The sequence below is a fragment of the Euprymna scolopes genome, chromosome 16 (genome assembly GCF_053919585.1).
Source record: "Euprymna scolopes isolate OS-2025 chromosome 16, ASM5391958v1, whole genome shotgun sequence".
In the NCBI taxonomy this organism is placed as follows: Eukaryota; Metazoa; Mollusca; class Cephalopoda; order Sepiida; family Sepiolidae; genus Euprymna; species Euprymna scolopes.
This window is the reverse complement of record NC_136497.1, coordinates 93106062-93125207: the sequence shown is the minus strand read 5'-3', so window position 1 is coordinate 93125207 and position 19146 is coordinate 93106062. Positions and strand designations below refer to the sequence as shown.

The 19146-nt window shown below is 30.7% G+C and overlaps 1 protein-coding gene across 1 annotated transcript in view; it reads right to left on the bottom strand.

The window, feature by feature from the left end:
• The window catches only part of LOC145296203 (cytosolic carboxypeptidase 6-like), a 1000694-nt gene that overhangs the window by 281351 nt on the left and 700197 nt on the right, over positions 1–19146 (bottom strand). Inside the window, exon 6 of the mRNA XM_080142411.1 lies at positions 13064–13193. Coding sequence (XP_079998537.1) covers positions 13064–13193 — 130 coding nt within the window. The remainder of the gene's footprint in view (positions 1–13063; positions 13194–19146) is intronic.

Sequence of the window (19146 nt, the reverse complement as noted above, 5' to 3'; positions counted from 1 at the left end):
TAACCACATTGTGTGCTTCAACTATAGCATTCTAGCGATTTGGAACTTCCTTCTTTTCCACAATGAAAAGAATAATGTAATTTGTTTTCTAACAATATTTCTCGTTTTCTTTTTTCCTGTAGACAAACAAAAAAAAAACTGACTCATATTCTTTATATCAGCAAATAAATGACCATTACATTTCTTTACTTCTTTGCATTCACTCAACAATTTGATTTCTGCCTTCATTAAAAAAAGAAAAATCAGTTTCAATCCTTTTTTTTATCATTAAAGGTGATTTTGTTTTTGGCTTTTCAAATTTTCTTTCCGTATTTATTATTGTGGACATTTTTGTAATTTAAAGGTAGTATAATTTTTAAATCATTTTTTGTTTTGTATTTTCCTGTTTTTTTTTTGTTTTTTTTTCCTGTTATAAAATACCTTTGCAATTCATTACACTGCAAACAGTTCTAATAAAAAAAATCTAAATACATTATTTCTATTAGCTAAATTGTACATAGAATTTGGGATTTTTTTAATCAATATTATTAAGACAATTAAAACAACAAATAAAACGATGAAACCATTAATAGGGTCAAGAGTTTGAATGATGGTGTATTAGCAATATAAAATATGGATAGATTATTCACAGATTCATTCATAACAAGAAAGGCATTTATAAATCTATAGGAATAGCTAATGCAATGACTCATTTTTCCATAGAATCCGGAAGCTTTGTAATTTTTAATTTATATTTTTTATATTCTGTTAACATTGTTCCTGTCAACTAACAAAATAGCCCGTTAGTGTCATCATTCCTCAAGACTGAACTCACGCTTCAAAAAGGGCAATTCTGACAGAGTTGCATCATCTCACTTTTATCAATCTTTATAACCTGTTCAATGCTCAATTTTTATTTTCTCTCTAACAGTAGCTTATTCTGAACATTTAGATACATTCCAATATTTATTGAATATTTACAAAACAATTACAATATGTATAATTTGGCAGCCATTTTGGGAGCTAAACGCTTAAATATAATCGAAATTGCCTGTAACATACTATTCCAAACCATCTATGAAATTGACTCGCAGGTAGACTTCAGTTCAATGTAATTTTACATGAAATCATATGGAATTACCATGGCGTTTTGTAAATGATAGAAAAACGAATTTTCAGGCTTTCAAGTGCACACAAGTGTAAATTGCTTTTTATTTTCCACACACGATTTGGAAATTTCTCAAAATGAGGATAACGCTGTCATCTGCTACATTCTGTATGACACACCCGTTTTTCGTTTTTTTTTTTTTAAGATAGAAATAATAAATGTATTTTTGAAATACAAAAATAAAAAGTAATTGCTTGAAAACTGTCTTTGCAAATTTATAATACGAATTAGGTATGTTGATTTCCATATAGATGTTGGGAACAACCAGCAAACTCGGCTAAAATACTATAATATTAAAAAAAAAATATTTTATGAATGAATTAAAATAATTTGTTTACTAGCCAAAAAAAAATTAATATCTCGAATTGAAGAAAATGTATAAAAAGTGAGAAAATTATCCAACCTTAATGAAATTTTCAGATATTTTAGGTTACCTAAATTACTTTATCTCCTTTTCTTTTTCATTTCAACGATAAAATACTTCTTATTACAAGTGGGTTTAGAGTTTTGAATAATAGCTGTCTGTTGCAAAAGTGTTTTTTGTATTAGCACCTTCCTAATCCAATCTCTTTATAAAAACTGTCACTAAGTTTCGGCTATGAGTTTATTTATATAAGACAAATAGTCCTCTAAATGTGCGATACAGATTATTATCTGAAGGACTTGTCAGAAAAGAACCAAATAATATGTAATCTATATGACACCAAGAGAGTATTTAGGAGTGACTAAACTCTCCGAAACCATCTTGTGCACACTATGGAAGTCATCATGTCTAAGAACTGTGTGTATTAGATTCCATATAAATGTGCAAAAATATACAAAGGTGAAACATGTCGTCCATTTAAAGTAAAGTTTGAAGAGTATCGGAAAGACGTAATATGTGAAGACATTGAGAAATTGAGTAAGGCTAGACACATATGGAGCGAAAAGTGAAACCATATATTCTTAGAGAACAAAGTAAAAATTAAAGAGAAGAACGAGGGAGAGTAATAACACTAAAAGAAGCAGCGCATATGCTGGGCCATGATTACCCACAAAGCAAACCTAGTATAGAATTAAAGCAAACCTAGTATATAAATAATCGGCCAGTTGTGTACAAATCCCAAGAACGATAGGAGTCTTCTATCTATATATAGACACGGTGGAACGATAAAATTGTTGGCATAGAAAAAACATGATTCCATTTCCGTTTGATGAAAACCAGTTTTCTTTTTTGTTGCAAATCATCTACTATAAATAATTGGCCAGTTGTGTACAAATCCCAAGAGCGATAGGAGCCTTCTATTATGTCTGAAAGTGACAATGTTCAATGAGCAAGATTGAAGATGCGCCGCTGTACAACTCCTGCTCTCTACCGATACAAGTTATTATTATTGCCAGCACCCTGAAAATGCAAATCCAGATGGTACAATACTGGAGGGACGTGCTCGGGGTTATGAAAACAAAGTCACGGTTATGGTTTTTGTGTGGTTTCAAATGAGAGCCATATCATACCACCTCACATCTCAAGTCAGCTTGAAAGTTAATCCCGAAGTGTACTTGAAGAGTATAGTGATCTCCTAGCACAATCAAGTGGCCACTGGCAGACCCAGATTTGGCTTCAGAAGGAGTGCTATGATTTTGTACCCTTCTCTTACTGCCCCTCTCCTCATCCGACCTGAACCCACTGGACTACTTCGTTTTGTCATATATCGAGAACATCACCAAAATTACCTGCCACAACACCAAAACCAGTCTGATCGCCAAGTATTCGCTGAACTTATGCTAGCGCTTGTGGAAAAGGAATGCTCCCAGTTCCAGACCTGTATAGAGGCGATGATTGAGACCGAAGGCAGCTACATTGAATTGATGTCAGCTCTACTACATAATCAAGTTACCTGAATTAATTCTTTCAATAAAAGTATTAAAATAAAGCTGTAGTGTTTTTTTACGACAACAAATTTATTGTTTCACCTTATACATACATATATATATATGTGTGTGTGTGTGTGTGTGTGTGTGTGTGAGGGACATTCCAAAAGGAATGCCTCATATTTTCTATTCTGCCCTAAAATTTTCATCTCTCTATTGACGATGTATTGACGATGTAAGACTAAAAGAAAGCAACCCCTGTTATTGCCGTGCGTCAGAAGAAAAGCTGTCACTGAATTCCTACAGAAAAAATTGAATCTATAAGTATTCACAGGTGCCTGTTGAACGTTTATGAAGCTTATGCAGTTAATATCAGCACAGTTAGGAGATGGATTCGTTGATTTCAGAGTGGCGACAGACGTGTGAATGACAAAGACTTTTACGATGAAAGCATCAAAAGAGGCTGACAAAAGTCCATTGAGAATGATGGTGACAAAAATAAATTTTGAAGCACAAAAGGCTGTTTTAATGGTACCATTCTAATCTTCGTAGCTCTTCAATGTTTTAGATTTTAAGCTAAAAAATAGGAGACCTTATGTTTGGAAAACCCTCCCGTATATATATATATATATATATATATATATATATATATATATATATATATATATATATATATATATATATTATTATTATTATTAAATACCTACAGACACTAGTGTTTCATTCTTTCGGGAATCTTCAGTGCAGGGTGTCACGATTAACACCAGTCGAACGATTCAAACTCAGCAACACGAGACATCTCTGGCTCGATTAGCGAAGACCGTATCCATTCGACTACCATTAACCACGTGAAATAACGTTGATTTTAAACATTTTAATTTTAAATGTTCTTTACGTCAGTCAGACAGTGATCTTATCGTTATACGATGATCTATGCATAAGAGCTAAATTGACCGACTTTAATTCAACTGAAAGTGCTCAACGATAAGAAACAAATTTCTTAAAGGGGCTGTGATAATTATTTTTTATGCACACACATATACATATATATATACATAGACACACACATATACATATGTACATATACACACACATATACATATGTACATATACACACATATACATATACATACACACACATACATATATACATATATATGCACACATATACATATATATATACATATATATACACACATATGCATATATATACATATATATACACACACATACATATATATACATACATATACATATATATACATACATATATATATGCACACACATATACGTATATACATATACACACACATATACATATATATACACACTCACACACACACATATATATATACACACACATATATATATACACACGCACACACATGTATATATGAAAATAATGGAAATAGTATTCCGACAAAATAGAGAAATAAAAAGGAACAAACCGTATTATGTGTTCATCAACGTTTCGTCTTTATTTCGAATTTACTTCCAGAGGAAGTCTCGAAATAAAGACGAAACGTTGATGAACACATAATACAGCTTGTTCCTTTTTATTTCTCTACATATACATATACACACACGCATATACATATATACACACACACACACACATATATATATATATATATATTTCCTATAATAATTATTAAATACCTACAGACACTAGAGTTTCATCATTTCGGGAATTATTAGTGCAGGGTGTCGCGATTTGAAACCGGCAACGAAGCCATCTCTGACTCCATTAGCAAAAACCAAATCCACACGGCCACCGTCAACGGCGAGAAATATATATACATATAGTAATCTGTAATAATATATAGTGATCTATAGATATAAATATTAATAATACATCTAAAAACAAGAATAGGTTTAAGCCTGCCAAAATTCATACTAGAACTGTTTGCATAAACCCATGGCATAACGAACAAAGTACTTGATAAAATTCATTTGTAAATGACCTTCTTTTTGAGGTTGAAAATTTAATCCTTAATGCAGGCTATACTCAGAATACAAACGTGAATTACTTACTAACAGTAAATAAAGGGTTCCCTTTGAAATTCTGTAGATTGCCAAGTTCAGCAGAAAGATTCTCAATTTCGGAAAAATACCCGTGAAAAATACTGGAGGTTATATCGGCCAAAACATTATGCAAGTAACACTCAAGATGAGTGTTTAAAAAATCACAATTATACGAAAAATGTTTCATTAATATTTTTTCTGTGTTCTTTTCTATGCATTAGTAAGTTCATATTCTTTTCAATATCTCACCACGTAGCTCTCAATGCTGCCCCATGCAATCCATTGGTTATACTATAACTAGCATACTCGTGTACCGGGGTTGCCCAGGAATTCAGAGTAAGCTATGAAATTTCAATGCCCAAGTTCAAGCTAGAATTAATGATGAATAATACAAACTCTATTTGGAACACTATGGGATAATTTTACTTACGACTCTTCGAACGAAATTATGATTTCTTCGTATTTTAAATGATACAAAGACATTCAAAATACAGACTGTGAATTAAGCACACTGTTTTTTGTTTTGATCTTAAAATGTTGGGTCTAGTTGAACGTACCAAATTTGTTAATTATATATAGCAGCAACCTTACATTTGTTGAAGCAGTATGATTATTTACTAAATTGATTTGTCCAAAATCATCTTTTTCACAAAAGGTGGAAATGTATAAATTTCATAAAGTAGGAAGGCGAAGTCATCTATCTCAATACTGGTACAGTTTATGACCCATGCTAAAAACGTTTTTCGTCAGCATATTCTTGTTGTTTACTGCAAAGATACTGAAAGATACTGCAAGAAAACGACCCGGCATTAAAATCAAAACGAGGCAGCGCTATCAAACAGGAAAACATGGTAAAACAACATTTCAAGGAAGAATAACACATTGAGGAGATGTTAAATTTCATTGAAAAAAAAAGAGACAAAATGTAATGAAACAACTGATATAATTTTTATTTTAAAGAAATATTTTTTACAAGAAAGTTAGGATTTATCTGATCATTATTACTTTTTGTTTGTTTTGCTTAATTGTTTTTATACTGGTATGGCTTTTGATCCAAACCAACTGCCTCTTTCACCATCAGATAGCACAGAGAACTATGCAAAGCAACAGTAAAAGTTTGAAATATCAATATTTTATATTAATTGATATTTTAGTGTTTTATATATAAATAATATGGCATAATCATGTTGACACACAGTTAAGCAACATTGAGTCTGGTCTGTACTAAAATGGGTGACCATTTGCATATTCTAGGTGCTGTATGTGCTGTCTGCTTATCTCGGCATTGTTTCCAGTCGTCTAGCACTTCACCTTGCCACTGGACTCAAACAGTGCCGATTCAGGAGAGGTGTGGCTTGAGATTGTGCAACCCTTGCCCCACGATTACATGGACACCTAACCTTACAGAAAGTATCCATTGTTTTTTCAAAACTGAACGGAGGCATAGTATATAAATAAATCTATTATATATCATCATTTAAGTATGACTCCAGACAAAGAAGCGTTAGAATTTTCACAGTTTCAGAATGGCAATATTATAAGTTGATTTATATGTGGACTTAATCAGTCTCGGGATTCCACTTTTCGCTGATAACTGATTGTTTACTTTATCAGCAAGGAAAAATAATCAATATTATCTTGCCTAAATTCATCATTATCTTATGACAGTTTTTATTATTAACGATAATAAATGCGTCTATTTACTTCTTTTATGTTTGTGCATAGTGAAACACTGATTATTAGAATCATTTTGGAACGTGCAATTTTTGTTGACATAAAGTCAGAAATATTAAAGTTTGCATTATTCATCACAATTTGTGTCAGATATATCTATCATACATCACCATTTAAGCCGCAGAAGCATTAGAACTGCGAGAGTTTCAAAGGCGTTATGTCAAAGGTTAACATAAAAGTGAACTTTAGCAGCATCAAATCGTCATAAACCTAGAGATTACACGTTCCACTTTTAATCAAATGATTCATTAGCAAAGAAAAAGTATTAACTTGCTGGGTCAACCGGAACTCTCTGATAAGAGTCTTCACTATCAATAATAATAAGAGTGTCTATTTACTTCTTTCATGTATGTATATGTAGATGAAGAGGTAATCAACAAGAACAAAGCATCTATTATCTAAATATTAATTTACTTGTCTGACGTCTAGTGTTGCAAAAAACATCATCATCGCAAACATAAATTGATGAGAAACGAATTACCTCTCTTTATAGTCGCTCTTTATCAGCTAAACATCATTAAAACCATTTCCTCTCCAATAAACATGGCTGTCTGTTTACGGTTTCAAATTAGCTATTTTTATAATTTAAAATAAGTCATTCTGAGAGGAGATACAAGTTTGTTTTTATTATAGACGCTTCTTAAATTAAAAAAAAAATATGCAAGTGAAATGACATCTGTTCCTTTATAATTTATATTAAAAAAAATATTCACAAAAACAAAACAATGTAAAAAAAATCTAAATTTTTAAAATCATTTTTTTTTAGCTTTAAAGGGGTAAAAAAAAAATTGCTAAAAATATTGTTTTAAATTCGTCGTTATTTGTTTTATTTTATTTTTATCCATTTTATTTATAATGTGTTTTTAAAATTTTTAACTACTGTGGAATTTCCATGGGTTCTGCTAGTTTTGATTATTCAGTGACTACTGTTCTTATTTTGGGTGTTATTCTGATAATGTTTCAGCCGATATAAATATGGATCTTCTTCCGGTATTTCTTGTCAAAGTCGAGAATATGTATGCAATTTTAAACGGAACCCTTCATTTATTTGACGGATGCATTTCGTTCAGTCAGCCATGACCAGGTAGGAATCTTAAGTAATTTGTAACTGCATTTTTAGTATTGTCCGTATATAGGATTGAACATTCAACCGCTAGAAGACTCTCCTTTAGAACATAACTTAACACTTTTATCCGTTGCGCTATGGGTCTTATGTGGAATAAATAAAGGGTTCCAATCTAAATTCTGTACAGATTCATGAGTTAGATAGGATGTACTTAAAGAAAAGAAGAGTTTAGATTGCCAAAACGTTGTGAGAATGATATGCAAGATGGGAATAGTAAAATAATACAAATTATAAATTCTCATCTAAAATGTTCTGAAACAATAACAGGGTATATTTTGTGCAAAACGACAATTTTAGCAAAAAAATGTTTATGTTGAAGATTTGTTTTTTGTTTGGTTCTTAATAAGACCTTTAAGTTTCAGACTCATGTTGAAATGAACAGTAATGTTTTTAGCGTGTCCTTGTTATATCCACCATAAAAGGAAATGGTAATTTGTTGATATCACAGGCCAACAATCATATGATTATATCCTGCATGAACCATACATAAAGCATTTTCTTCCATCGATATATATTTGTGTAATGCATTGCTGGAAAGTGCAAATGCTTTCTTCAAAATGTATGTCAACAGGGAAAAGGCTAATGCCAAAATGGTATCTCTTGACTGGGAAGGTTGCAAAACAAGAACAAAATAATAGAATTGATTTTAACATTGCATATGAGAGGGGAAAGCAATTTTTGCAGCAGAAGATAAGAGACAATCAGAATTTCTTTTGCATAAAATATTCAAATGACCTTATAAAAGGCGTAAATAGGGATTCTTTATTTTACCATCAACCTACATGCTTCATAAAGCAACACAGTTTTGTGTGGGCTGCAGAAGGAGAGATAAAAAGAGAAGAGAAAAAGTCTTCTATAAATGGCGAGCTTCATCATAACAGATAAAGCAGACAACAGGAGATGGGAATAAATAATTCATAGGAAACATTTCCTTAACGTTCTTAATGCACACAACTGACCACAAATAATTAATCGCTTCAATCGGAACAAGCATTAAAATTACAACATGGTAAAGCCATAATGATGTCTCATCTTTGCCGTACTCAGACCTATTATATAAAATGCAGTTGTCTGTTAGTATGTGTTCATCTAAAAGTTGGAAACCACATTAGACACAGCTACAACGTTGATATATACCTTTTTTAGAATTGACTTTGACAGACAATACAGCATAATTGGTTTTAAATACCTGTTTTCGTGAAATGATTGAAGTTAAGTGACATGGAGTCTGGTTAATATCAGATGGGTGACCATTTGGAAATGCTAGTCACTGTATGTTATCTTTCTATGAGCGACTGCGGACCGTTTATGAATTTAATATTTTCTGTAAACTTCCTCTTTAGAGGAGGCCGGTATAATCCAACCACGGCTAATACTATACCAGATATGACCAGTTCGTTTTTATTTTATTTTTTTGTTTTGTTTTTGCAATATTCAATCTTTTTTCTAGGTCGGGGAGGTAAAGCCATAATAATTAGGTGAAGGAGATAGACATCAGACATTTAGTTTTTTTTTTCATTGACTTTTAGTATGAAATGATATTTTTTGTTCTGATAATTAACAATGTAATATAGTTTTTAACATCTACATATATGAGGATAGATACAAAGAGAGAGAATCAGTGAAAAAGGAAAAGGAACATGTGAATAGAAAGAAATAGTTGAAGAGAGGGGTATAAAGTGCGAGAGAGAGAGGGGGGGAAATTAAAAAAAAAGATGTTACACACACATTTTTAACTCTTCTATTTGATTGCAACGCTGGACAAGCACACTAGTAGACATATAACACACTGATTATTTTAGAAATACGAAAAAGATAATGATTGTTAAAATTAGAGAAAACAGCTGAAAATGGAAGTCAGCATTATTTTTTAAATACTTTAATTATCAATGTATTAAAAATAAAAGTTAAATAATATATTATACAAGCATTTTTTTTCAAAATAGAGAAATACATTAAAAAAATTTTTTTATCGAGTTTAAAAAAGCACTAATTGTAAAAAATTTGAACAAAGCAGAAATAATTGAGAAACAATGAATTTACGAAAAATTCACTGAGGCCTATCTGATGAAATATTTAAGAGAATTTTATCCCTAAATTTCTTTTATATATCAGAGTTTGTGAATTAATATATATATATATATATATATATATATATATATATATATATATATATATCGTAAAACACCGGGATACGGCATTAAAGATTAGAAACAAAATATACTGCAGTATATATTACACATGTATATAATCAAATAACATTATAAATAACACCTTAGGGTGGGGCAATTACCGTAACCGGGGTCCGGAAAAACATCGTATTCCACATCGTAACCTGAAAAAAACGTATCTAAGGGCCATCATATCCCGGAGTTCTACTGTATATATATATATATATATATATATATATATATATATATATATATATATATATATATATATATATAAAGCTGAATGTGTGTGTGTTTCTGGTCAAAAATAGCCTCATATATGGTTAACTATTGTAAAAAAACTGATTAGATATAATGATAGAAGATGTATCGAGACACAGGAATGGGCATGTTTGATCTGGCAGAACAGTGGTTCATTAAAATTGTGGGGTCTGCGTGCGCGCCTGGTCCACAAAGTATGGAAATAAAAAATTTAAAAATGAAAAAAAACGTTTACAAGTGTTTTTGATATAGATGTACATAATACTTTGATAAGTATGTTTGACTTAAATAGGGATGGTATGATAAAATTGTGGGGTCTGCGTTCGCGCCTGGCCTCCATAGAATGGAAATAGGCACAAACTTTAATAAAGACTTTTCATATCTATCTGCGTAAGTATACTTTGATAATTATGTTTAAGTTTGAAGAAATATGGTATAATAAAATTATGGGGTGTTCGTTCGCACCTGACCTCAATAGAATGGAAATATCTCACAAAGTTTAACAAGGTTTTTTTTAATATAGATCCACAGAATATTGTGATAAGTGTTTTAGTGTGAACAGGTATGTTATAATAAATTATGGGGTTTATCTATTTTATTTTTACTTTCATCATATTTTGCTTTGGTTTTGATACCCCCAAAATTCGAAGCTATCTCTTTACAACCCTTCCTTTTCATAACCTATCATACTTTCATAAATCAGATCCATTTTCTGTTGGGTGTTTCTGAACCCAGTCAACGACGAGCACTTTTGCTAGTATATATATATATATATATATATATATATATATATATATATATATATATATATATGTATATATATATATTTATTTATTTGTTCACTGTTTGTGGGAAAGAATTCAAGCAAAGTGCTCATTTATAAAGAAGAAAAAACTCTCTATATAAAAGCTTAATATGTATTTAATAAAACTGTACAGGATGTCCGAAAAACATAAGTATTGTCGGTTTCAAGCCTAACATAAGATAGACCAGTTAATGGGAAATAATGTTAGACTTTTATCAGCCAATATTTTCTGTTTATCTTTATATATATATATATATATATATATATATATATATATATATATATATATATATATATATTTTATTCATTGAACTTTTGAATAGTCAAGTCGCTGCCTGATGATATCTGTTGTTTGATTGAAACAAGTGGCTATTTGTAGCAGCGGGATGTGAGCATGTTTATATAACAATAAACAAGTATATATATATATATATATATATATATATATATATATATAATGAATACTTAGGCTTTTGTATAAAAAAACTAATAAAAATTTATGAGTTTGAATTACTTCCTTCTTTTACCACTTGGAATTGATAACTAAAGTTATACATGCTCTGAAGGCCGAAATTCAATACCATTGAGCTTAATATTTTCTACAATTCGAAATATAATTTATAAAATATACCCTTGAAGAATGTAATCTTTCTCATAATCTTAAGAATATATATATATATATATATATATATATATATATATATATATTATATATATAAAATTCGGTGGAAATATGTTTTTTCAATTATATTTCACCTTTTATTTATACCAATTCTTTATGAACCTCAATGTAATAACAAAATTTAAAATTGTGTGATAAAGAAATAAAAAAATAAAAGGTAATTACAACTTTTACTCGACTTTCAGATTTTGTAATCAAGCCCATATGCACTTTATTTGCTTTTAATGGATGGATAGGTGCTATTTCTTCTGAAGAGTCAAGGGCGGAATAGATTCCGCGATTGATATAATTAAATTAATGATTTTGTGCTACAAAACAAGTGCTTTCAAGAATTATGAATGTCAACATACTTAAAGGAATAAATTGTAAGATGGTCAGCATCATGAAATTTGGAATATAAACCTATATATATATATATATATATATATATATATATATATATATATATATATATATATATATATAAATATATATATACACACACACACACATGTGAATAAATGCAAAAGTGTTTTCCTTTTCATCCTGGCTATATTAACATCAAAACAGCTGGTGCTTATTAAGTTATATGATATCACATAACTTTTGGAAATACTGTATATCTAGCAAACTGCAAACGCTAAGTTATAGATTAAGGTATTCTTGATTTATTTTATAAACAGCTCCTAATAAAGTAATATTCTGTAATACGTTGGTCTATTTTCTTATAGATATGAAATATTTATGTTGATAGTAAAACGTCTGATGTCGCCGTGATGTTGAGAACATAGACTACACTTTCATCAAAGCTAAAAGGCAAACTAACCATAAAAATATGTTTTTGTATGACTAGGCATCTTAAATGAATGAAAAGAACAAAGCTGATTTAATATATTATTGTGTTATCTTTTAATGTGACTGCGTAGTACAGATCCTATTGTTAAAATTCTGTCCTCCTAGGAATTACCTTTTTCTTTTTTAAGAGCTGGGGGTAATCCTCATCAGCATTACACACGTCTTTAAGAAAAGAAACGTGCAGAGGAGGATGCTAAGGCACCCCCAGCACCCCTCTCTGCACGTCCCTTTTCTCAAAGACGTGTTTAATGCTGGTGAGGATTACCACAGCTCTTTAAAAAAAAAAGGTAATTCCTAGGAGGACAGAATTACACGAGTTATAACAAAATCATTGACTCGTGGCGGACAACTGATGGTCATTAGTAAAAAAAAACAAGAAACACATACTTTTCTTTGAACGATTCTCTGAAAGTTAAACAGTACTTACCTTGGCAAACAAAAGACGATGGCGTCTCTCCAGGATGGACCCGTGCAGTCACAAATACAACGTGTTTTTTGGATTCTTCTTTTAAATTATCTGGATGAGTGATCGTAACAAGATCAAGACGTCTTTCTTGCTACAAAAAAATAAAGGTAGGCACAAGTTTGAAAAACGATACACTAATCTAGTCATGCTTTTTGCATGATGCATTAAGATGCAGTCATTTAATATGGCATAACCAAAAAAACACACACACACACATATATATATATATATATATATATATATATATAAATTGCAATAAGTTTACCAAGGTAATCAAAATGGTAAACTTAAAATATATTATAAATATTAAAGAGTTAAAATTTACAAGTAAAGTAATCTCAACCAGATGTAAAAGCTCAATAAAACCGAAAAGGAAATAGAGCTTATAATATGAACAAATGATTAATAAAACATGTTAAAAAACATCTTGAAAAAGAGTTAAAAATATATTTAATTTTAAAAAGGAAGCACAAGATGGTCCTTAATCCGCGGAGTTTAGAAGAAATACTCTCCTTCTCATCAGAGGGCAGGAATTAGCAAAATGCGGGATCGGATTTTGCATGTAAAAGTATTTAATGAAACCACAAGTAAGTCACAGACCTTACTTGGTTAAAAAAAAGGGTGAGGTAAGGGAAATAGGAGGTAAAAGAAAAAATGATAAAAAGATTTCACATGAATGGATAGTCCAATGAAGGGTAAAAAATCCAAGAATGGTAAAATCCAAACACGGTCGAATTAAAAACTTCCAATCCAACAGGTAAGTTCCAAATGGTCCAAAATGATCCAAAAGGCAGAATTCCTTGGAAAAAATCACAAATTGAATGAGTTCAAAATCATTAAAAGGAAAGTTAAAATGTGCACAGAAAAAGCACTGGAGAGAATATTTAAAACACGTCTGCCAAGGCCGGAAGAATCAAGTAAATCAAGTAAATTTACTTGATTGATATATACATATATACATATATATACATATATATATATATGTATATATATATATATATCTTTTTAGGGGTAGGGAATTCTATAATAGCTGTATACAGACCAAATTTATTCAACATAATAGACTAAAAGTAAAAGGTGAAAAAGCTAGCTGACCTGATTCATACCTCGCTCAACGGAGCTAAATCGAGGTTAAATTACTCTTAAAAAATAATATGAAAATGGAAATATGACAGAGGACAAAAAAGCAGAGAAAATTAAACCCTGGTTTAGCTCTATAGAGCGAGGTATAAAACGGATCAGCTAGCTTTTTTCATTTTTTACTTTTTAATTCATGGTTTTGAAAAAATCTGGCCTGTATATGGTTCTTGTATATTTATGTGTGTGTGTGTGTGTGTGTGTGTGTGTGTGTGTGTGTGTGTGTGTGTGTGTGTGTGTGTGTGTGTTTAGAAACAATCGTATGTCAAATTTTGTTCCATTTGATTTATTGGAATGGATATAAATGTGTTTTTATTTTATATATATATATATATATATTATATATATATATATATATATATATATATATATATATATATATATATATATAACCACACTGATGAGTCTTAGATATGACGGAACACATATGTAGCATGTGAATATTAAATATTTATTCTAAAAATGATTATTTAAAGCTTTCATTTATGAACGAGTACTGTTAAGTAGAATTATTAGAAGCCTGTAAATAGGCAATACTGTAAACATTTACTCCTTGGCAGTACAAATACTCTTGTTGCTTACTAAACATTCACAAAATATATAATTATAGGATTTATTTCTCTACTATTTTATACAACTTTTACGACCGTTTCGGTAATAAGGATGTTGGATATAAGTAAATAATGTCTTCAGTCATCATATGTTTGACTCATGCGAGCAGCAGAATAATTACTATGAAGTAACACTAATGAATCTCAGTGAAGGTGAAACAAATGTACGTGAATATGTAAAATAGTTACACACACACACACACACACACATATCGGGAGATAAACTCATATGGGATATTTACTCAGGTATCTACATACAGATATGTAAATATGTATATGCAGTTTCTGATAAATATTCTGGTTACTATCTGAAACTAAAAGCCATACTATCTCACATACTTTGCCATTTGAAACTGGAAATAACGCATGTTATTGATATTGTACATAAGGCTACGAATTTGTCAGTGAATCAATGCAACTTTGACCGAGGTCAAAGTAACAAAAGAGACAGTGGGTGGACAAATACAGAAATATTGTGAAGAGGAACGGGGAATCTGCCATGGGGATTTCCGAACTCTTATTAATGTCCAGACATACGTATACACATACAGCACACATGCTTATAAGCATTTAAAATCATCAGTCTATTGTTCATTTTCTTGTAAGTTAGTATTCGTCATAAAAAAAAAATAGACTTTAATTCGCATACTAGAATCTTCTTTTGAATTTAAATGGAAATCTTTGTAATTCACGTTCTGTATTTGTTCTATGAATTTTCTAAATCATTTTTGTAATTAGGCGTTCTCTCTTTGGACAATCCCGTTTACACACTCCCCATGATGGACATTATTTTTGGTTTCCAGACACTTTTAGACGCCATCTTGTTTGTTTTCAACCTCAACAGTTTTCTAGGTCACTGTTTATCATTTGAGACTGTCATCCCTGCGGTTAGTCTTTTATTTGGGAGGTGAGATATTTTTAAAAAGTATGAAGATGCCAATTCTTTGGTTTCTGAAATCTGAAGATTTAAGAAGAAATTTATCTATGGAGCTTAAAGCTAAAGTAAAACTTCTCTCAAATGTGGATATGTTTAATAAGAGGATTACTATAAGCTGCTTCGAAAATTATTCTGACAAAGGAATTTTAAGTAATAATGAAGGCAAAACATTACATAGTCTTTTGCATTTCTCAGTATTTATGCAAACTTGAAAAGTTAGGAAAAACGAGAATCCAAACTCCCTTACTGAGGGAAAATAAAAATTTCTTTTCGTCAATATGCATTCGCCGACTTAATCATAAAAATGTTAACAATTAAAGAATTTATAGCAAATGTAGGATGGTTGTAATTTTCTTCAAATTCCACAATACAACCATTTCGTCAAATGGTAGTTGTATTATTTCTGCAGTTGCAATAGTGATGTGTCAGTAAAAATTTCAATCTTTTCTTCTCTCTGACGTTGTAGAAGTCTTCTATTTTTACTACTAATTCTATCTTTACACATCTAGATTTTAATTTCACCATTGCACCATGGCCTGAATTATGCATTAAGAAAAAACACATTAATCAAAATGATCCCAAAAGTAATGATGAATTAAAAGTTATTAGCAAGATAGAAGGCATACGATTGTTTAAATGTTGCAAAAGTGCTGCAAAATATTACAAAAAATATATCTAATCAGTAGTTACAAACCAGAATAAAATGCAACTAAGAATCAAATTATAAAATTAATGTTTTAATAAGTAAACTTGTCTATCTTCTCTATCCTCTCCCTCTCGCCTGTATCCGCTCTCCTTCTCTCTCTCTCTCTCTCTTTCTCTCTCCCCTCCCCCCTATCTCTCTCTCTCTCTCTCTCTCTCTCATATATATATATATATAAAAATTGAACATTACTTCTCTATGAGCTGATGTTTTCTCTGGAAGCGTTATTTTACTCTGAACATTTATAATTCAATTTTCTTATGGATTACCAATGGATTTCAATAGACCCATTCCGGATTTTTCCTGTTATGGATTTTACCATCCTTCTCATTGGATTTTTACCATATGCTTTTTCTCTCTAGTTCCCGTTTCTTGTTTTCTTAATCTCATAAACTATCACTAATTGTTAAATAACTTTTTTATTCAAGTATGATTAATTTCATATTGTTTGATTTCTTCAATGAATTAACCTGCTAAATTTATTGTATATTTTGCAAACCTCTTCCCTCTGATGAGAAGAATTGCATTCTTCGAAATTCCGTGGAATGCGGCCTTTCTTGTTTATTTGAACTCCTTGAACTCCTTGTCGGATAATTAAAATTGCATATACCTTCCTTACAGGTTTATAATGTTTCTTTTTTAAATTTGAATAAATTTTGAATAACAAGATTTCTAATTCATTTTATACATATATATATATATATATATATATATATATATATATATATATATATATATATATGTATATATATATATATATATATATATATATATATATATATATATATATATATATGTATATATATATTTCTTTTCAAGGGAAATAAGGTAAAAAAAAACGATTTCTGTAAGTTTAAATTTCAGTCCACCTATAAATTCCGATGAAATTGTTACTCTACCTCATCTCCTGGGGTGAAAATCCAATGGAAACAGTCATGTAAATTTATTATGGGCTCAATAAAAAATTAAAAAATTATATATATATATATATATATATATATATATATATATATATATATATATATTCACTTCGCCGCTAGTACAGCTTTAAACTTAAGATGCGTCCATAACGGCACAAATCCTCAACGTTCATGACGATGATGATGACGGTTGGTACGAATAAGTGAACTCATTATGAATAAAGAATAAAAATAAAAAAACAATCCAAAATACACAGCACGGAGAAAAGACAGTCCTTTGTTTTGCCTCTAGTACAGCTTTAAACATAAGATGCGTCCATAACAGCACAAATCCTCAACGTTCATGATTTGTGCCGTTATGGACGCATCTTAAGTTTAAAGCTGTACTATCGGCGAAGCGACTAACTGTCTCTTCTAGGTGCTGTCTGTATGGGATTGTTTTTTTTTTTATTATTCATGTTAAATTCACTTATTCGTACTAACCATCATCGTCATCATGAACCCTCCTTCATATATATTCTACATGTACGTGTATGTGTACATGTTTATATGCATCTGTATATGCATGTATATGTATGCGTGTATGTGTGTATGTGCACATCGGCATGTGTGTGTTCTTGCATATGTATGTTTGCGTGCATCTATATGTATGCTTGTATGTGTATGTGCATGTGTTTATTTCCATGTGTATGTGGGGGTGGAGAGGGCTCCCAAAAATCGTGGTTTAGGCAACCCCTGTAGGAGAAGCAAATCTCTGATTTTAAAAAACCATAAAGCGGGAAACCAGTACCCGCATTAAGCTGGTCTGCAGTTTGACGTTGCTGGCTATCTTGCTCTTGCTTGTTGCTGGATCTCAACATTTTGAACCGAGAGAGAGACTTAGCTGTCGTACAACATCATCTATAACATCATCTTTGTATAGATATTCACTCAGGTATTTGTCTATAAAAAATAGTCCTCTGGCGATGGAAAAGTTGTGACGCGTGTAGGTCTGAAATGTTGGAAGCATGTAATAATTGGTCTGCCATCATTATATGTATCTACGTATATATGTTTGTGTGTGTGTATGTATATGTATGTGTATATATAAAAAAAATAGTCATCTTCGGGCTCAGGGACTTTCAGTGACTGAGGGAGTGGCACCCGTCTGACAAGACGTTGCAATCATCATATATATATATATATATATATATATATATATATATATATACTACCAAAAGTACTCGTCGTTGACTGGATTCAAAAACAGCCTACAGAAAATGGACTCTGATTTATGAAAGTATGATAGGTTATGAAAAGGAAGGGTTGTAATGAGATAGCTTCGAATTTGGGGGTATCAAAACCAAAGCAAAATATGATGAAAGTAAAAATAAAATAGTTAAACCCTATAATTTATTGTAACATACCTGTTCACACTGAAACACTTATCACAATATTCTGTGGATCTATATTAAAAAACCTTGTTAAACTTTGTGAGATATTTCCATTCTTTTGAGGTCAGGTGCTAACAAACACCCCATAATTTTATTATACCATATTTCTTCAAACTGAAACATAATTATCAAAGTATACTTACGCAGATAGATATGAAAAGTCTTTATTAAAGTTTGTGCCTATTTCCATTCTATGGAGGCAAGGCGCGAACGCAGACCCCACAATTTTATTATACCATCTCTATTTAAGTTAAAACATACTTATCAAAGTATTCTTATGTACATCTATATCAAAAGCACTTG